The sequence below is a fragment of the Gadus morhua genome, chromosome 19 (assembly GCF_902167405.1).
Source record: "Gadus morhua chromosome 19, gadMor3.0, whole genome shotgun sequence".
Lineage (NCBI taxonomy): Eukaryota > Metazoa > Chordata > Actinopteri > Gadiformes > Gadidae > Gadus > Gadus morhua.
Window position 1 is genome coordinate 21,291,686 of NC_044066.1, and position 20,796 is coordinate 21,312,481.

At 46.9% G+C, this 20,796-nt stretch overlaps 2 protein-coding genes across 3 annotated transcripts; both read right to left on the reverse strand.

Annotated features, from left to right (window-relative positions):
* Nucleotides 1–1,075: 1,075 nt before the first annotated feature.
* lmod2b (leiomodin 2 (cardiac) b) lies at nucleotides 1,076–7,872 on the reverse strand. 2 transcript variants are annotated; one of them, XM_030342433.1, is made up of 6 exons: nucleotides 7,117–7,872; nucleotides 6,064–6,576; nucleotides 5,237–5,497; nucleotides 4,491–4,709; nucleotides 3,539–4,021; nucleotides 1,076–1,661 (listed from the first exon to the last, which is right to left on the reverse strand). In XM_030342433.1, exons 1-6 carry the CDS (start codon nucleotides 7,390–7,392, stop codon nucleotides 1,626–1,628), a joined length of 1,788 nt encoding a protein of 595 aa, XP_030198293.1. In that variant the 5' UTR covers nucleotides 7,393–7,872; the 3' UTR covers nucleotides 1,076–1,625. The 2 variants fall into 2 exon arrangements, with proteins under 2 accessions (XP_030198293.1, XP_030198292.1); XM_030342432.1 differs by having other exon boundaries at nucleotides 6,064–6,588.
* A 517-nt stretch (nucleotides 7,873–8,389) lies between these two features.
* asb15b (ankyrin repeat and SOCS box containing 15b) lies at nucleotides 8,390–20,589 on the reverse strand. Its single transcript, XM_030341135.1, has 14 exons — nucleotides 20,391–20,589; nucleotides 18,779–18,914; nucleotides 18,352–18,404; nucleotides 17,903–18,034; nucleotides 16,111–16,275; nucleotides 15,534–15,625; nucleotides 14,489–14,627; nucleotides 13,762–13,933; nucleotides 12,772–12,932; nucleotides 11,937–12,081; nucleotides 11,234–11,389; nucleotides 10,206–10,308; nucleotides 9,288–9,441; nucleotides 8,390–8,952 (listed from the first exon to the last, which is right to left on the reverse strand). The coding sequence occupies exons 2-14, from the start codon at nucleotides 18,883–18,885 to the stop codon at nucleotides 8,807–8,809; spliced, it is 1,725 nt and encodes a 574-aa protein (XP_030196995.1). The 5' UTR covers nucleotides 18,886–18,914; nucleotides 20,391–20,589; the 3' UTR covers nucleotides 8,390–8,806.
* Between the last annotated feature and the right edge of the window lie 207 nt (nucleotides 20,590–20,796).

Consider the following 20,796-nt stretch of genomic DNA (forward strand, 5'->3'; position numbering starts at 1 on the left):
AAACTTATGAAGAACAATAGTTGAGCGCTGCATGCAGCACTCGCCTAATAACTTGGTCGGAATTAACTCCTGTATAATTGTCTTTAGAATATAACACCCAATAGTGAGATGACTCGACTAGCAGTTCCAGGTCCAAACTGAAGATGGCGCCCTAGCAACACCATCGGTTCTCGTCTCCTCGAGCGGCCCGCGAGGACACTGAAGGTAATCTACCAAATGATCCATCAACCAGTATTTTTGGTAAATACAATGTTCATGGTCATTTTAATTGATCTGAAAAAATGTATAGTTACTTCAATAGCTTTAGTTACTAATGCTTCATGGTATGGCTTCTTTTGATAATTGGGTTATGGATGAGTCCCAAAACACCACATTATCAGTGGGCTGGGTGCCTCAAAAAGATTAACGAAGTCCATAAGAGAGGGACCCCTGGTGTAGAGAATGAGTACGCTGTCACTGGGAACTTGTCTCTGGACAGCTGAGACAAGCTTGTCTCTTGTAAGCCGAGGGAAACTTTCCAAGACACACAAACAGGATTATAATGGGATTTATGAGTGTGATAATGTTGACCTCAGATTCTCTATCTCTTTCTATCGGTCTCTCCCCTTATGTTAGTGTCTCTCTCTCTCTCTCTCTCTCTCTCTCTCTCTCTCTCTCTCTCTCTCTCTCTCTCTCTCTCTCTCTCTCTCTCTCTCTCTCTCTCTCTCTCTCTCTCTCTCTCTCTCTCTCTCTCTCTCTCTCTCTCTCTCCCCCATTGGCTGATGTGACCGCCCCATCCCCCCCCCCCACACAAACACACACACACACATACCACTACCATGATATATATTCTGGATCTCCCCATCTGGGACCCAACCTTTTGGGCTTGGTCCTGCTCCAGGGGAACTAATCCTCTGTCTAGAATAGCCTATCAGGGAAGGGACCCAGTGTTCCCTCTTCCTGGTGGCTTTAGTCCTCCTACCCGATGGGTTCCTGTTTCGTTTCTGTTAACTAGTGTTTGGTTTTCGTTAGAGGTTTTCTTCTGTTGCTCGGGAAGTTACAGGCAAGTTAATATCAGGATCCCAAACAAAGCCGCTATTGTGTAACGCATTTTATTCACTTTATTTACTGACTTATTCACATGCACTTTATCGTGCCATTTCACATATGCTTTACTTGTATAGAACTGAATAAAACAAACCCTTTAAGATTTCTCTGTAAGGAGGAGTGTACTATACCCTATTGAATTACCTGGGCAACGGATTCGACTGCAACATGTGATGATTACCGTTGTATCCATTTAGCTAATACAGTCTGCCTATTTATGAGTGTACAATTCAACCACATATATACATTATTACAAGAATGTAGTCCTTTATAAAAAAAACAGCCAATATAGTCCAAAACATTAGTTTGACACAAAATAAAATCAAGTAAAAATTCTAAATGGGCGTCCGTGAAAATACAAATACATTGTTGAAGTGTATTAATAATATTCCAGTGCAGAAATCCAGTATAATTTTTTAATCATTAATAGAGAGATGTTCTCCTTGTCGATTGCAGTGACTTGGTGTTTTATCCTTCATGGTTACCTGTACTTTACGCGTTCTTGTATTCAAAAAGTCATACATCCGTATCCATCTTCTTCAATCGATTATAGAAGATCTTTGTGGCACTTGCACCTGGAAATTCAAGCACATGTCATATTATGAAGCAAGAAGGAAAAAACACAATAATACATATAAAGCTACAACTTGTGTAGCATCTTATCCTAGCTATCTTTGTTGTATACCGGGAATGAGTTAACCTAACAACTGTTAGTGTTTGACACTTGGTTCTATGAACATCCTTACTGTACCGACAGATATATTGTAAATCGCTTTGGATTATACCCTAAATGCCCTAAATGTAAATGTTACAAAACAAAATAAATAACATGTTAGGGTTATCTTGCTTGAACCTGGCCCGCTAGGAAGATGCTGGATTTTAGAAACCCAAGGCCCTGGCCAACAACTGGAGTGGTTCGCCACCAGCACGGTTGGCGACGGGCTGTTTTGTGTTGTGGTAACGAGCAGGCTCTTTCTTTATCAAAGCTTTCGTGAGGCGTGCCTATTAATAGACGTTTAGAGGGTCTGGAATTTCACAGCTCTGCGACCCTGCTGTGCGAGGTCACCGTTGATTTTTCCACTGTCTCGTTAGAACAAGCGTATTGCTAAAGCGTTAGGCCGGCTAATGTTTCTTATAAAACTGTAAAAACAATAAACATGTATTATAACCGTCACCGATTACTCCTCCTGATTAATTATTATGTTTTTAAGAATAATAACAGGCTGTCACGTAAAATTACTTGGTCTTTAATGAGTTGTTTTTTCTTTTTTCCCCTTCATTGTGGTGTGTGTTCGTCAGCTGTCTTTGTGTTTGTGAATCTGTCTCCTCTTCTGGTCGACTGGCCTGCTGAGAATTGCATTTTCGAAATTGGGGCTCTCCCTCACCCTTACCCTCCCTCTTATTTATTTTTCTATCTATCTCGTTCTCTTCTTCCCGCGCTACTGCGTTGGGTGGTGAGGCTCGTCTCTTTTGCCTGTTTCTGCGGTTTCTACGGTGATTAACGAGCAAACCACAGCGATTGGCTCAGACATCACGGGCCTTTTGTCGTCGGGGGGGAAAAAACAACAAACCTCTGCCTATGCAGAAGAATGTGTCGCAATTAAAGCAGGCCAACGGTCGAGAGGAGTTCAGGTATTTGCACTGATTCTGCACGAAGAATTACAGTTAAATGTGTTTTAGTGCAAATGGCTAGCCTTTGTATCACACCTGGTGTGCTATTCACATTGTCAGATGACTTATGTACCTGTGTTTGTATATGTCTTAGCTTAGGTAAGTGTTTTACATCATTGTCTCCTCTCTTATCCCCCACTGAAGACGTTGTGTCAGGGTCAATCGTCTACGTCCATCATCACCTTTCAAACATAACATCACAGAAATGAGAGAATCCTCCTGAGACTCTGGCGGTCTCCTGCAGGTCAGAATAGCCACAGCGGCAGCGGACCCTCGCGCTGAAGTGGACCAATCAGGGTACTCGTTCACTCTGACCTGAACTAACCGGGTCGGTGGCCAATTAATTAATGTAGGCCACAGCTCAAAAGAGAATTTGGCACGTTGTCCTGTAGTCCCCATCCTACCCCAGCCCCATGACCTCCACAAACCCCATGAACCCCTCCCCTCTCAGGCCTTGTTTGTGTAATAACGACCACCTGTGTTGATTGTTGATTCTGGTCAATTGTGTCTGTGTTACTTAATTTCCCCGCTGTACTTCCTGTCACTAGCTCTTTCCCCGCCCCTTTCTATACCACGTTACTTCCTGTCTCTAGCTCCGCCCTCTCCACTACACCTTCAGTCTGTGGCTCCGTGGACTCTCTCTCTCTCTCTCTCTCTCTCTCTCTCTCTCTCTCTCTCTCTCTCTCTCTCTCTCTCTCTCTCTCTCTCTCTCTCTCTCTCTCTCTCTCTCTCGCCCCCTCTCTCTCTCTTCCCCCCCCCACTCTCCACCATGCTGCCTCACCCGCTTCAGGCTCCTCAGGTTGCTGCAGCGGATGGACTCCATCAGCTGGTCGTGGGCCGACCTCAGGGGCGTGGAGGGCCGGCTGCCGCCCCCCTCCTCCCGCCGCTCCGAGCCCACGGGCCGCAGGGCGTTCTTCAGCTCCTTCAGGATGCTCCCCGTCTCCCCCATCGTCGCCCCCCCCTTTTTCTCCTTGCTCTTCTTCCCTTTCTTCCTCTTCCCCTCCCCCCTCTGCTTCCTCACCTCCCCCCCGCTCCCCCCCTCCTCGTGCGCCCGTATCACCGCGGCGATCATCCTGGTGGGCTTGGCCGTCTTCTTCGTCTGAGGTAGTGGGGGAGGAGGGGGAGGAGGCGGCGGGGGAGGAGGGGGAGGCGGCGGCGGGGGGGGGGGCGGAGGCTGGACTTTGGGCGCCGCATTGCTGATGTTCCGGGGGAGTTTGGGTGAGGACCAGGGGGAGGACAGGGGAGAGGAGATGCCCGTGCTTTTCTGCAGCGACGGAGAGAAGAGAGCGTTAGTATCTTATTGATGCAGTTGCTAGAATGTTTGATCCCAAGCCGAAAAAGTGGTGGGTTCGATCCCCAGTGTCCACAGCCTAACCAGGAGGAAGATTCCTAACCCCTACTTGGTCCTTAAGGACATGTCTCTGTTTAGCGCGGGTCGCTTGGGATAAAAGTGATTCCACAAAATATATGGAAGTTTCAATGGACTTTTCTATAGTTTAGAGGCCAAGGGATAATCCACTTCCAGCTGAAAGGTACTGCTATTGATTCCCAGTGTCTGCGGCTGACCTGAATGCATCCTATCGGAATTCACTGTACTTCGATATGAGGTAGAGTTTAGGGCATCTTGCTCAAGGATGCTTCCATTAGATGGCTTCGGACATTACAGTTCAAACGCAGTACCCTTGGAACAGGGAGTTTGACACCTTAACCAAAACCGTTTTCCCTTCTCATACCAGTGCAGTGGTGCGAGGGTTAACGGCCCCCTCTGTCGCCCCCTGCTGGTTCTTCTGGTTCTGCTCCCTCTGCTCCTGCAGCCTCTTCTGTCTCTGCCGGTCCTGGTTCCGGGTCAGAATCCCTGTCATGCTCATCCGGGGCCCGGGGAGGTTAAACTGGTAGCCCAGTTTGATCAGCGTGTGGTTCTCCCTCAGGATCTTCACCATCTCCATCTCCACCTGAAAGAGGGGAAAAAGTGGATGGGTGGGTTGGTGAGACTGGTGTTTAAAAGGGGGGGTTGAGATTGAGAGAGTGGGGGTAATATTGCATGGAATAGCTATTTTAGATCCAGTTTCTAGTTTAGTTTCAGTATCTACTCGTTTGTCTAATAGAAGAGCAAGGAAGGACAAGGTCAAAATACATATTGCCACTTTCACTCCATCTCTGGTTTCATTAAAGGATCCCTATTTTACCAGGGTTGAGGTTAGGAAGTTGATCAGTTGATCATCAGAAGCCATTTGAGAATATACACACATCTGGCATCATCCTGAAGTGTCCTCCCATGGTCCCACCCAATCAAAAACCCTCAGTCCCCCTCCCTGGTGTACTGCACCAATCGGTAGGCTCGATTACGATGAACGAACCTCACACCTGTTGGTAAAATCAGTGGAGGGCGCTTTAAATAGCTGCAGTACGCATCCCAGGGAATCGTTCCACACCACCCGCGTCCATCCACCCCCCCATCCCCCTCTGTCCCACCACCCACCTGTCCTCCACACATGTGCCTCTGGTTGTGGAAGCGCAGCTGGGTCAGGGTGTGGTTGTGCGGGAGGGCTTGGACCAGTGCCATCACGCCCTTGCCGCTGACGTAGTTGGACTCGATGTTGAGGCTGACGATGGACGAGTTCTCGGCCAGCATCTTGGCGATGGCCAGGGCCACGGCGTCGTCCGCCCGCGTGTTGGCCAGGCTGAAGGTCTGCACGTGGCCGTTGGACCGCAGGGCCTCGGCGAAGCGGATCAGGTTCTCCTGAGGGACAAAGTGGGGAGCTTCACGCTGATGGATGGAGGCCCCTGGCTTCTGGATACATGGTTATATGTGTCAGCGTGGTTGCTAGTGGTTATGGTGTCGGACTCCTAACCCATTGTGACTGGGTTTGGACCATAGTGTGACTGCAGTCTACCTGTAGACCTCCTTGAGAAGCACTTCTTTGTTTATGTGTGTTGGAAAAGCGTCAAAAGCTACCTGATGAGATCCTAAATAGTGCTGCAAATGAGGCAACAATAGGCTAATCACTGTCCTAATCTGTCTTCCTCATAAGGCCCATGTCCTATGCTGTGTGAGGCCAAGTTGTTACTTCTGTTATCTGATTGTTTTTTGCCCAGCTGTTACACTCGCATGCTAGGAGGCAAATACCAAACAACGGAGGCCATTGGAATCAGCCGACACTGAGGTACACCTCAAACAAGAACTTAATGAAGCATTAATTACTGAGGAGATGTTAAGTCAACACAGTGGAACCCACACCTGTTATGCTACAAAGTTCAACAGCCACCGGACAATCAGCATATGGTCTCTGTCCTCACAGGCTTTACCTTGGAGATGTCATCGATGTTGTTGAGGTTGACCTCTCTTAGTTCCGGGTCGTCGCTTAGGATACGTTCCAGAACGTCGTCGACAATGGTCGGGTTCCCAGTGGCGTTGCAGTCCGCTGCTGGAGGGGGCGGAGTCACACGAATAGGCTCCACCCTCTGAGGTTTTAAGAGCTTAGGAGTGTCTTCCTGTGTGGAAAGAGCTGAGTCAGCTCTTTCCACAGAGAAACTGGAGCCGACCCCAGAACACTTTGGCTGTTCTGGTTTTGTTTTAGTCTCTTCCTCCTCCTCCTCTTCGTCCTCCTCTGTCTCAGCCTCCTCTTCTTCTTCCTCCTCCTCCTCTTCTTCTGTCTCCAACTCCTCTTCCTCCTCACTCTCTTTATCCTCTTCATCCTTGTTTTCATCTTCTTCCTCGTCTTCCTCTCTTTCATTCATCGATTTCTTTATTTCTTTCTCTGTGACGTCGTCTTTTTCGTCCTCTGCCTCGCTGCTGTTTTCCGTCACGCATTCTGTTTCCTGTTCCCCATCCTGTGATTGGTTGATTTAAAAGTTGAAATTAATTCCCAACAGTATTTTTAAGACACAAACACAAACAAAGGTTTGAAAAATGTCTATGCTCTTGCATACTTGAACATATTGTTTAATAGTACTAATGGTAAGTAGCACTTAAAAGCGTTACTTAATAATAGTACTTAACAATATTATTAAAGCAGATGTAGGTAAGAATGGAGAGTTAGGTTTAGGACAGCAGAAAAGAGCGGACTAATGAGTGTTTCTATTGAGCACCTGTGATTGGCAGGCAAGATGGATTCTCCGAACCAATCAGGGAAGAGATGCCTTGATTAGTCAGAAATCAAGGCATTAAATCTAACTTGGCTCATACAGAGGCAGGCGCAGTCAACTCAAACATATTCTCAATATTCTCTCAAATAATTTCACTCACTCAACGGCTTCTCCAAACAATTTGCCCTCAAATAATAGCATTTTAATCTGACATACAGCACCTTTAAATTCAACAATAACAACGACCCTGCAAAAAAGTAATTCCGAACCGACCATTTTAGGACTGCCCCCGCTGATCTCATCCTCCATCAGTTTCTGCGTCTCGCACTCCCAGTACTTCATGAGGGCGTCCCTGCTGAAGGTCCCCGTGGGGGTCTTGTCCGTCTGGTCCCTCTGTCTCAGCCCGGTGGGTACGTTGGCGTCCGGGTCGATGTCCGTCAGCTCCTTCTCCAGCTCGGCCAGCTCCTCCGGGCTGAGGGAGGCCAGGAGCTCGTCTTCGTCCACGTCTTCGTACTTGCTGAGCTCCCGCCGGTAGCCGAAGAAGCTCATGGCTGAAACGTAGTCAACCGTCGATCCCAACAGTTTTTTTTAAGAGGGTTGAGGCGCTCTCAACCTCTCAAAACGTTTCCCCCCCCCCCCGATTCAAAAACTTCCAACAAGCCCGGAGGACTTCCGAATGTATTCTCAACACCTTTTAAAAAAAGTTCCAGAAACGTTTAGTGTTTTTCCCCAGAAAACACTCCAGGGTCACCAAGTGAGTCCAGGGTGATTTGTGGGCTTCAAAGAAGTCAGCGGTCTGGCAAAGACGCCCTCATACCCAGCGGATCCGTCCAGACCCTTTGTCTCAGTCACTAGCTCTTGGATCAGGGGCCCGGGGTCTGATAACAGCGAGTCTATCCCCCCTTGGTCCAAACTAGATCGACTCCTGTCAGCTGCATCAACATAGGTCTGACTTGGGTTGCTGGCCGCTTGTAGATATGGATAAGTGTGTGTATGTGTGTCCGTCTTCCCCTCTTCTAATCTCTCCAGCTGCTGTTACGGCCTTAAGAGAGGGGCCGGGGCAGGGGGGCTGAGGGGGGAGAGGGGATAGGGTTGGGTTGTGCCCCCAGACCCCCCCCCCCCCACCCAACACCCTTCATGATGCATCGTCTGTTTTAGGACGCGCTGCACTGAGAGACATGGCTACTAAAAGATTGTGAGCTCAGAGTGTGTGGAGGACGTAGCAGCTGGTCACCTGCCGGACGGCTTTGTTCATGTCCAAAATAAGAGCGCGGTCGACAAAATAAGAGCATCGTGGGCAGATGCACGCAGCAAGAAGCACACATAGGTGACACGGAGGTCTAGACTCTAGCTAGTTCATAATGCCTTTTGAAAGGTAATCACCAGATCTCAAGAACATCTTAAAGTCGTCTATGTATTTTGCATGTCAGATTGAAGTTATTGGTTATAATGCATTTAATGCATAGATGGATTATTCTCTTATTGTGAGAACCGTATGTATTGTCAACACAAAAAGCAATACCAACTCCAAACACCAATGTTGTTTCTTTATTATATATTTATTCCTTATTCCTTTGCTAATCATTTATTCATTACAAAATAACAATAAAAAATAAGTGCTATCAGAATCACCTTCATCCAATGGTTATCAAATTCACAGCTTTGTAATCATTATTCTAGATATTATCAACAGAACAATGAACGATATTGGTATTACCCCCCCCCCCTTGAGACAAAATATTCATAGATGTCCAAAATGAAACGACATACATCAAACGTCACATTTTTAGAGAATCTATTCCCTTTGGCTTACGGAAGGAAGGGCATGCATTGTTTGTCCAGAGGGAGGTTATGCAGTTGTATTATCAATCCTAACTATTAATAGGCTCCATTCAGTCATTCATTCCTTTGACATATCCCCTCCATCAGTACCCACAAACACATTCTGATGATCGCTGATTGCTCAGGTGCTCTCTGTGTAGGTCAGGTAGGTCTTCAGCCGAGGGGGGAAGGGCACGCTTGCCATGGCAACGGGGTTGTTGAGGGTCCTGAGGCTCATGTGACCTCTGATGACCAATCGGCAGAGGTGTTGGAGAGGCCTTGGCTGTTCTATGGACCCACATAATGGATGGTGAAGATGTACATTGAGTGTACTTGGGTGTAGGTCAAAGGTCAGTCCCAGGTAAAGATATCTTAAATAGCTCATATTTTACCAGCAGCCCCTATAGTGTGGACTGTACCAACTATGAGGGCCGGATCAATCCATCATACATCTGGCTGGACACTCGCATGTGACATTTTGAAATGGCTTGTAATGGGTATTAGACTCCCAGCAGAAAGGTACTGGGTTCTAAATCTATGTCCGCAGACTACCTGTAGCTTTGGATACAAGTGTAATGATTTATATCAACTACAGACTCATCAACTGAAATAAACTGCTTTACCCAGAATGCCACAGATCTCTGGCCACTCGGGCGTGGTCTCCAGGATTGTCTGGAGGTTGGGGCAGAGGCGGACGTAGCTGACGTAGTCCAGGAGCATCCTGACCACACCACCCACCAGGTGAACCAGCCACGACACCGACACAAACTCACAGAACTGGGAGAGAGAGAGAGAGAGAAATGTGTTTAATTTAAAGAAAGGAAAGAAAGAAACAATCAAATGCTAGTAGTTTATCTGTATTATTGTTTACAGAGAAAGGAGCTAAGAGACTTCCTTTGTAGTAAAATGGTAATGGTAGGTCTGCTGTAAAGTAGTAGTAGTTGTATTAGCAGCATTTTTACAGCAGTAGTGGGTTTAAGGTATATTATAAGTTGGAGTGCAGTAGTTCCTACAGTAAAAGTAGTGGGTTTACTGTATAATATCAGGAGTGTAGTTTTTACAGTGACAGTATTAGGTTTACTGTATAGTATCAGTAGGAGTGTAGTATTTCTTACAGTGATAGTAGTGGGTTTACTGTATATTAACAGTAGGAGTGTAGTATTTCTTACAGTGATGGTAGTGGGTTTACTGTATATTAACAGTAGGAGTGTAGTATTTCTTACAGTGATGGTAGTGGGTTTACTGTATATTATCAGTAGGAGTGCAGTAGTTCCTACAGTAACAGTAGTGGGGTAACTGTATAGAGTCAGTAGGAGTGTAGTTCTTACAGTGACAGTATTAGGTTTACTGTATAGTATCAGTAGGAGTGTAGTATTTCTTACAGTGATAGTAGTGGGTTTACTGTATATTATCAGTAGGAGTGCAGTAGTTCCTACAGTAACAGTAGTGGGTTTACTGTATAGAGTCAGTAGGAGTGTAGTTCTTACAGTGACAGTATTAGGTTTACTGTATAGCATCAGTAGGGGTGTAGGAGTTCTTACAGTGACAGTAGTGGCATTGCGGTATGCTGCATACGCCTGGTTATGAACGTTGATCCAGGAGCTGTCAAGTTCGTCGCTGTCGTCATGGTTACACTCAAAACACCTACCGGAGAGATTATGGTTTCAGATTTAATTAGAAAATCTTCCTTCCGATTCGGGGTATATCTGAAGCTAATTTAGTGAGACATTGAACAAGATGGATTCTGCCTTTGATTCCCCGGGCATCCGCAGTCTATCTTTAGGCCTCCCTGAGCAAGACACCTTAACCCCACCTGCTCTTTAAAGGGGATCTATTATGCTTTTCGACTTTTATGACCTATAAACGTTGTTATAATGATTGATAGTCATGTTAAACCATACACAAAAAACAATGTCGATTTTCGGGAAACTCTTCCTCTCATCTGGGCGCTTTCAGCCTTCTCTGTCAACGCTCCGTTTCGTCCTTCTCCGCCCCCTCGCCCCCCTCCTGCCAACCCAACTCCGGTGTGATTGGTTACCTTCCTTGGAGCGCGCGCGCGGGCAGATTTGACCAGGCATATGGGGGCGTGGCAGGAGTGCCTCTACGTAGATGATTGCCCGGAAATGTGAACAAATTAATCGCAATCGTTGTCCCGAGTGTTTAGCGCTCTGCACAGCCACCCCAGACTGTCAGCAGGGAATACGTCGAAATGCATGTACGTCATTGTTTGACACTTTAGTATGGTTAAACATGACTATCAATCATTATAACAACGTTTATAGGTCATAAAAGTCGAAAAAGCATAATAGGTCCCCTTTATGGACCTGAAAAATCAACACTGAAAGTCTCATTTGTTATGAAAGCCTCAAAAACTAAAAGACATGGGATGGTATGATCTGGTAATGGTGGCCCGCCCCATCAGTAATCCTCGGTTTTTGATTTGTCAGTCGAGCCTACTTGCTGGCCCCGCCCCATCAGTGATCCCCGGTGTTTGATTGGCCGGTTGGGCCTACTTGGTGGTCCCGCCCCATCAGTGATCTCCAGTTTTTGATTGGTCGGTTGGGCGTACTTGTGGGCGTGGTACCCGTGGTCGAGCAGCAGGCGCAGCATGGCGGCGTCCTTCAGGGCGTACTGCAGGGCGGTGGGGAACGACGTGTCGTTGATGACCCGGAAGTAGCAGTTGACCTCGGCGCCGTGAGACAGCAGCAGGCGCACCATCTCATGCCTGGAGCCACGCCCCCCGGTGGAGGTCAGAGGTAAGACACACAGAAACGTTTGTCACTTATTTTTCCTCGCCATGCTGTTGCATACGTCAGATGTAGTATTTTGGATGGTAATCAGAATATAACATGTGTACACATATCTAGGAATCACTTCTGAAGTGAGACGATTTACAATGGATTAGATTAGATTTGACTGGATTAGAGTCGATTTCTGATGGTTTGGTGGTTTAACATCTATACATGTTCAGCTTTCTTATTTTTCATCTATGTTTTCTTCACTTGACTAGATGATTAGATACGTTTGGGTCCGATTGAACCAGACTAGCCTGGATTATATTAATAGGGATTCAATTGCAGTAGATTATTAGATTATTTTACATGTTCAGCTTTCTTATTTCTCATCTACGTTCTTTCGACTTGATCAGACGAGATTAAATGACATTGGATTAGTTCATATTTGGTTTGGTTTGGTCTAGACTAGTCCAGATTAGATTAGCAGGGCTTCAACTGGACTACATTATATTAGCTGATATTATACTGGAGGAGCACCTCTCTGCTCGTACAGCCACCAGGAGGCAGCGCAGGTAGTCCAGGTCGGTGCGGGCCCCGGCCTTCAGCAGCATCTCGGTGCAGGTCAGGTCTCCGTTGGACACGGCAAAGTACAGCGAGCTCCTCCGCAGGTCCCCGTAGTTCTCTACAACCCCCTTTCATACGTCAGTATCATGTCGTCAGCATATAACGACACCTTTCGATAGCGCCGCTACGATGTTCTACTGGGAGGATGTTGAGCTGATGAAATCGAATGATCGTTACTAGCATCCAAGCCTTAAATGACTCATATTACGAAATGATAAATGAAGGAAATGCTGATAATAATATTGCCATGACTACTTTCAACAATACTACTATACTACTGGATATGAAGTAGGGCACTATATAGGAAACCAGATTTGTGCACTCCCATTTCGGACAACCCACCCCTAAACAGTGCTCTAAATAGGGCACGAGTTGACCAATCCTATTCAAGCTCAGTCACCATGCTGGAGCACATTAGGCACTCGAAATTGTTGACCTGAGGAATTTGTTGAAGGGTGACATATTATACCACCAGGTTTGAGTTTGATTAGCCCTTGCAAGCCATTTTGAAGCCGTTCTTCTAGCATCACAAGCGTGTCCACCTAGATGTACTTTTGCTATAGCCCACTGGGTAGGCTGGTAGACTGATCTACCCAGCACACATCTAGGTGGACACGCCTGACGGCTAATCACGCTCGCACCGGATGGTATAATATGTCACCTTTAATTGGATAGCTAGGAAATGTTTAGTAGCCAGGCCAGGAGGAGCAATGTAGGTGGATAGGTGGGGATGGGCCCGTGGGCTGACCGGATATGTGGGTGGCCAGCAGGGCGTTGACGTCGAATCCCCTCTGGATGAGGAGCTCCAGGCAGAAGAGGTGACCCCCGTCGGCCGCCGAGTGCACCGGGCTCTGACCCGACAGACGGATGGCCCTCTTTGTGGTGATGGGGACCAGGCACCTCAGAGCTCTGGGGGGGAGGGAAGGGAGGGAGGGAGGGAGGGAGGAGGGAGAGGAGGGAGGGGAAGGGAGGGAGGGAGGGAAGGAAGAGGGGAGAGGGATAGGAGGGAGGGAAGGAAGAGGGGGAGAGGGAGGGAAGGGGGGGAGGGAGGGAGGGAAGGAAGAGGGGGAGAGGGAGAGGAGGGAGGGGAAGGGAGGAAGGTAGGGAGGGAGGGAAGGAAGAGGGGGAGAGGGAGGGGAAGGGAGGGAGGGAGGGAAGGAAGAGGGGGAGAGGGAGGGGAGGGAGGGAGGGAAGGAAGAGGGGGAGGGGAAGGGAGGAAGGGAGGGAGGGAAGAAAGAGGGGGAGAGGGAGAGGAGGGAGGGAGGGTAGGGTGGAGAGGAGAGGAGTGGGGAGGGAGGGGGGAGGTAGGGAGGGAAAGAGAGGGGGGTAATTGGAAATCATCGAAAAATGTTGGAAACAATTAAAAAAGATTGGTGCATATGGAGCAATAAGGAAAAATGATTATAACAACAATAGACAGTGAAAGAGCCAGTGACAGGATGAAAGAAAAGAATGACAAAAATAATTATAGAGGGAGAGGGAGGGATACAGAGAGAGAGACACACACAGCCAGACAAAGGGAGAAAGGACGAGTGTTTGGTAATTGGAATTAACGAGGGAGGAGAGAAAGCAAGAAAAAAAAAAAGTTCAGTTTAACATTGACCAGAGACGTTCCCTCCAGTCTAAATCACTCCGGTAGAATGTGAACTCTATCAGAGGATCCATTAATGTCTCTCTAAGCAGAAGAGCATAAAAATCAATGCTCTAACACACAAGCAAACATACAAGTCCTTCTTACAAGAAGTGTCCTTCATAAGCAGCTCTGTGTATAGGTAGCTGGCAGGCATAGCTTGCTATGTTAGGGTTAGCTCCGTTCTGCAGGAGCAGCTCTATGCAGTCCAGGTTCCCCGATCCAGCCGCATCATACAGGACACTGTCTCCGTTACTGGCCTGAGCATTAACATCGCCACCTGGTGGTGAAACGGTCAAACAGCACTGCATTAACATCGGCTGTTATAGGTATTTTGCATTTCGTTGGTCATTCTTTCGAGGAATTGTATGAATGTTATAATATATTTTATGCATCGTTTGGCTACAAGTTAAAATATTTTTTACTTAATTAATAGTTCAATACACATATATTATGTGGGATATGGCATGGATAAAAATCGTAATTTCTTTCACTGCTATGCTAACTAATGTCTCCACCAGAACTTGGATACGTTATGCTTCTCTCTGACTTGGTTTCTTAAGATACATTTTACGGCCCTGTCTGAAATTGCTCCTATTCCCAAATCCCTGAATCATTAACAATTCATAATACACCATTCCGAAAAACAAATAAGTACCGAAATAGGGGGAATTCAGAGACTTATTACTCTGCATAAATCAGTCGCTACGACGCGTAACTCATTCTCTTAAAAAGCTGAATTTGAACCGCACTGAACAAAATGGCGGCGCCCCCAAAATGGTAGCAATAGACATGGAAGCAGTCGGACGATGGCGCCTCAGTCCGCGGTGCTGACCATGCTGGAGCAGTATGTCCAGGGCCTCGGTGTGGCCGTATTCGGCGGCCACGCCCATGGGCGTGACGCCGTGGCCGTCGGTGCCCGTTGTCTTGCCCCCGTGTCTCAGCAACAACATCAGGATGGCCGGACAGCCCACCTAGAGACGCCATGATGGGGAGGGGAGGGAGGGAGGGGGAGAAGGGGGAGAGAGGGAGGAAGAGAGGGAGGAAGGGAGGGATGGAAGAAAGGAGGGAGGCAGGGAGGGAGAGAGGGAGGGAGGCAGAGAGAGAGGAATGGAGGGAGGGAGGGTAGAAGGGAGAGAGGGTTTGAGTGAGGGAGGTTGGGAGGGAGAGAGGGAGGAAGGGGTGGAGGGAGGGAGGAAGGGGTGGATGGAGGGAGGATAGAAGGAGGGAGGGAGGGAGAAAGGGGGAGGGAGGGAGGGTAGAAGGGAGAGAGGGTTTGAGTGAGGGAGGAAGGGAGGTTGGGAGGGAGGGTAGAAGGGAGAGAGGGTTTGAGTGAGGGAGGAAGGGAGGTTGGGAGGGAGGGAGGGAGGAAGGGATGGAGGGAGGGAGGGAGGTTGGGAGGGAGGGAGGGAGGAAGGGAGGGAGAGAGGGAGGAAGGGATGGATGGAGGGAGGATAGAAGGAGGGAGGGAGGGAGAAAGGGGGAGGGAGGGAGGGTAGAAGGCAGAGAGAGATGGAAGGAAGGAGGGAGGGAGGGATGGAGGAAGGGAGGGAATGATTGATGGAAGGTGACATGGGAGAGGGAGGGGGGGAGGGAGGGAGGGGGGGGAAAGGGAGTGTGGGATGAAGAGATTGATGGATGGAGGGAGGGAGGAAGGGCGAGAGGGGAGGAAAGAGAGAGGAAGGAAGGGCGAGAGGGGAGGAAAGAGAGAGGAAGGAAGGGAGAGAGGGGAGGAAAGAGAGAGGAAGGAAGGGAGACGCACGGAATGATGGAGGGATGAAGGAAGAGGGAAGGAGGAGGCATCAGTATCAGAGAGAGATGTACCAGAGTGGAGCACCATGAGGTGGTGTTGTGGTGGGGGTGAGGGGCGGGGTGCTCACCTGGGCAGCTTCATGCACGGCGGTGCAGGACTCCACCAGCGCTCCGCCCGTGATGAGAGAGAGCACGATGTCGTAGCACCGCTGTCTCACCGCTGCCAAAAGTGAAAGTAAAAAGTAAAATAGGGGCGTTGACATTCAAGATTCAAGTATTTATTTGTCACATGCTTAATTTGAGACACAAAAAGCAGTGAAATGGGGATTGCGACTGCAACTCCCAGCTGTGCAAAGTTAATTAATAATTGAAAAGTAAGAAGATTGGATTAAATAAACATCATTGACCTGATGACATAATGGAGTGAAGCGTGGGGAAGAAGGTTTTGTCGGTTAAATTTGTATAGGTGTTGTTGATGTTGCTGTGTCGTGTTATTTGTGTTGTGGTTGGTTGCGTTTCATTGTGTTAAAATGGCTTTAACTATGTTGTCTTGTGTTATGACGTCTTTGAGTTGTTATCATTGTTTTGCTGCCGTGTATTGGCTGGAGTGTGTCATGTGGTACGTGTATCTACCTATCATCAGCGGGGATTTTCTCATGCTGTTGTGTTATTGGTTGGAGTGTGTCATGTGGTGTGTGAATCCACCTATCGTGAGCGGGGACTCGTTCCTGCTGTTGGTGCTGTGCGGAGATGCTCCGTACTGCAGCAGCAGGCTAACGTTGAGCCCCAGGCCGGCGTGTGCAGCCAGGGTCAGGGCTGTCCCACCACAGCCGGCCTGCTCCTCCAGGCTCTCCTCACTGGAGGCCATCCCTACACACACAAATGCATATGCACACGCACACACACACACACACACACACACACACACACACACACACACACACACACACACACACACACACACACACACACACACACACACACACACACACACACATAATGCATATTTACACACGTGCGCCGACACACATCGACATGGATAGCTGCACACACAGAGAAAATCCCGCACACACACTCACACACCCACACACAGACATCAAATACTCATGCACACATTTATTCAGCCACATACACACAAACACTGAAGGATTTGTATATTTACGCCGGTATGCAGACTCACAATGTATGTAGGCTCACACACACACACACACACACACACACACACACACACACATAATCACTCATGAATAACCCCACATCCACACACACTGCACTTGTGTCTCATCTGTTTCATGAGAGTTATTAGAGAGAGAGAGAGAGAGAGAGAGAGAGGGAGGGAGAGAGAGAGAGAGAGAGACGGAGAGGGAGAGGGAGGGAGAGAGAGAGAGAGAGAGAGGGAGAGAGGGGGGGAGGGGGAGGGGGAGAGAGGGGGGGAAGGGGAGGGGGAGGGAGAGGAAGCCGGAGGGCATGCTAATGATGATCAGCCTCACCTGTGGCACAGTAAGAGTATTCTTTTATCATTATATAAGAGATATTCTTCACAATCTGCCTCCCACCTCTCCTCTGCCTGCGCTACTGCCTTCGGCTTCTTTTCACAGCCTTGTTGTTGGTTGGTTAATGTTAAAGTTGGTTTGTTTAGTTAGTGAAAAAAAGGCTCGGCCCAATCGCCCGTAACACGTTTGGATCCTGATCTGGTCACAGTGTCGTTCCTCTGGTTCTGTCTGTGCTCTCTGGCTGTTTATATTGCATTCATGGGTCTTACAGTTGTCACCAGGTTACTGTTATACTACTATCTTTTCTTTGTATATTTTGTTGTTTTTTATAGGCAAGATGCAACAATGCAGTCTTATAGCCCTTGTAGAGACGGGCAACATCGGCATGTTGAATCCAGCGGGCGATATTTTGGTTCTTTGAGAATGTCTTAATGTGAAATTTGAGAAATGAGAACTGCCACACGTTTCCTCATCGTTTAGCCGGAAGCCCAGAGCCAAGAGCTCCGTGGTCTTGGAACGAACTTTTGATCCGCACCGTTGAGGATCCCTAAGTTGAGAAATGACGCTATTTCATTGTTCTGAGCTGATCGTTCAGGCGGTCCTTGTTAGTAAAACAAGCAGAAATCCAAACAGACCATCTTAATCATCCTGGCAAAGAAACATTAAAACACATTGAACACACCAGCTGCCACAGAATCACCACCATCACTGACTGAATCTCTATCTTTATCTTCATCATCATCCTCAACATCATGACCACCATCATCATCATCATCAGCATCATGCCCCCCCCCCCCCCCCCCCCCCCCCCCCCCACACACACACACCATCATCAATCCCACCATCATCAATCCCACCATCATCATCACCATCCTCACCACCACCATCATCAACCCCGCCATCATCAACCCCACCATCATCATCATCATCCTCATCATCATCCTCACCACCGTCATCATCGCCAACATCGTCATTATACTCTGCATTAGCACCAGTGTCCTGACCTTGCAGGACGAGCTCTAGGACCCTGGGGCTGAGCTGGGAGGCTGCCCGGTGCAGGGGAAGCCTCCCCTGGTCATCCCTCTGCCTGAACCCCCATACGCAGCCAGACAGCTTGGCAATAGCCTCCTCGTCCCCTAAGGACAGCACAGCACAGAGGGTCAGCTTTACACAAGGGCTAAACATGTGCATATGTACACACAGACATGAACACATGTACATACACATGTATATTATGCACATGCACACACTCGTATGGGCAACCGCGTTTAGACATCTAGGCGCTCAATTACAAACAGGAGCATCTCATACACATAGACACACACACGTACGCGCACACACATATACACACGCTCACAAACACATTCACAATAACACACATAGAAACGTCCCTGGTACAGATGTGTTTGATCAAACTAATTTAATAATAATTCCAGGATTCTTGGAACCCTACCTTGATCAATGGCGGATAATATCTTCAGAAAGTCTTCATTTTGGGGCTTGTTTCTAACAACCAACCAACAAACAACAAATGTGTGTACAGAAGAAATTGTAAGCTATGCAATATTTATATACAATGTAATTCCCTTCACATCTGTCATTCATTATGGATTTTCTAGACAATAATCTAAATTAATTTCAAACCTTTAATCACACTCTTAGGGCATAATTTACAATGATGACACTAATCTTAAAATTCAACATGAAATGCTCATGTTTTTAATAAACAAAACCTAAAACTATACATATATTTAAAAACACATACACAAATGAAACATCAGTTTAGACTTGCAGTTCCTTTGGGTATTTTCACGGAGGGAAGTTGTGTTACCATCTGTCATTAAAGAGAGTCTATTAAAAACCTTCTCAGGAAGTGTTACCCCTTAGAGTGGGCGTCGCCGTTCCGCCTACAGGTGTCCCGGAGGCTCTGCTGAATGGCGTACTGAAATAGCTCTTCGTCGATACCATCATGTTCAGCGTCAGCCATGTTTGGAGGAGGCCACCATGACCGTTTATCTGCAACACAAAATGGAGGACAGATTTTTGTCCAATCCACTAAACAAAGTATTACAAGGTAAAAAGGGCGAAAATAAAGAAATATAAAGTGTAAATACTTAAAGGAGACATATTATACCACCAGATGTGAGTGTGATTAGCCTTACAAGCCGTTTTGAAAATCTGCCCCATACGACATCACTAGTGGGCGTGTCCACCTAGATCTGTGCTGGATAGATCAGTCTACCAGCCTACCCAGTGGACTGAAGTAAACGTTGCTCATCTATCCAGCACAGATCTAGGTGGACACGCCCGTTAGTGATGTCATATGGGGCAGATTTTCAAAACGGCTTGTAAGGCTAATCGTACTCACACCTGGTGGTATAATATGTACCATTTAAATACGTATGTATACAATATTTGATTGTTTATGTTATGAAATGGATTGAAAAGTGTGATTTACTTTGAATTTATTTTATCTGCCGACTAAATTAAGACAACTCCAGAGATAAGTTTTCTGTGTGTTTGGTTACAGTGCACTACTGAGTCAAATTATTGTAGTAAAACAGTTTTCCACTTCTCATGTGGTTGTCTTCCAAATGTCCCCGATATTGTTATAAACAAAGTCGTAGTTCTATTATCTTATCACTGTCTCTAAATCTATCCAAACTGGGGAAATCACAATGCAACATTATTTTCGGCATTTACACTCCCTTTCAGATACATTCTTAACTCTCAACTTTTTGGCTATCCTTTTGGATTGAGATGAGAGTTTCCGTTTGTTTTCTTTTTGACCTGTCCTATCATGCCAGACTATTGCTTATAGTAATGAAACATTATTTTTTAATGTCGGCCTTGGTGCCAATAACTAAAATTCAGCGGAAAAGAATTGTAACAAAGTGCAATCAAAGCGCAGTAGTTAGTTTAGCTCCCAATAAAAGGTGTTGTATGTTACTACTAGGTCCAATGAACACCACGTGTTAGGGTTAGAAACCCTAGTGTCAAGACCCTGAACTATGACCTTTGGTGAGCTATGGGCCAATGCAAGTACCATGCTCTTTCTCTCTCTAAAACTGCTTATACCACTACTACTACTACTACTACTACTACTACTACTACCACCGCATACCTACCATAACTATTCTACTACTGAAGCAAGTATCCTACTCCTTTCTCTGTAAAAAAAAATTACTACAGTAATACTACTACCATTCAATTCATTCTTTCTTTACGTTTGTCAAATTCCTCTCTGTCTGTCTGTGTCTCTGTCTCACTCTGTCTCTCTCTCTCTCCCTAATACAACCTACTTCAAACTTCTCTCACCCTCCCAGAGATCTCCATGTTATTCACATGCCCTCTAGTACAAGTACTCCCATTCCACAGCATATGCGTTTTGCAGTTCTCCAGTGACCTGTAACCTTTTAAACAGGCTGGAACACATTTATTCAATGCAAATATAGTCCGGTAGTAACAACGTCGCCCCAAAAGCCCACTCACCAGGTGGTGTGTGTGTGTGTGTGTTCCCGGTGCCCGTTGAATCCTTGCAGCTTGCAGCTCCTGTGTTTGTGTTTTGCCCGGTCGCCTGCCGGGGTATTTTTAGAAGCAAACGGCTTCCAGCCCCGCTGAGTCCAATGAGTCGTATGTGCACTACCGTGAACTGGAGGAAACGATTTGTTGACTATTTATTGAATCAAGCCTTAATTCAATAAATTATCGGATGAAGTGATACTGAAAGGGGAATTTAATGACGGCAGGGGCATACATACATACAAAAACATATACATCAGGTTCCTAACACAGATATATATGAATCTTAGAAAGACAACACGCTTTTGAAATACATGAGGAACACAAAAATGTAAATGAATTTCTGTGACATATTAATGAACCTAAATTTCACCCT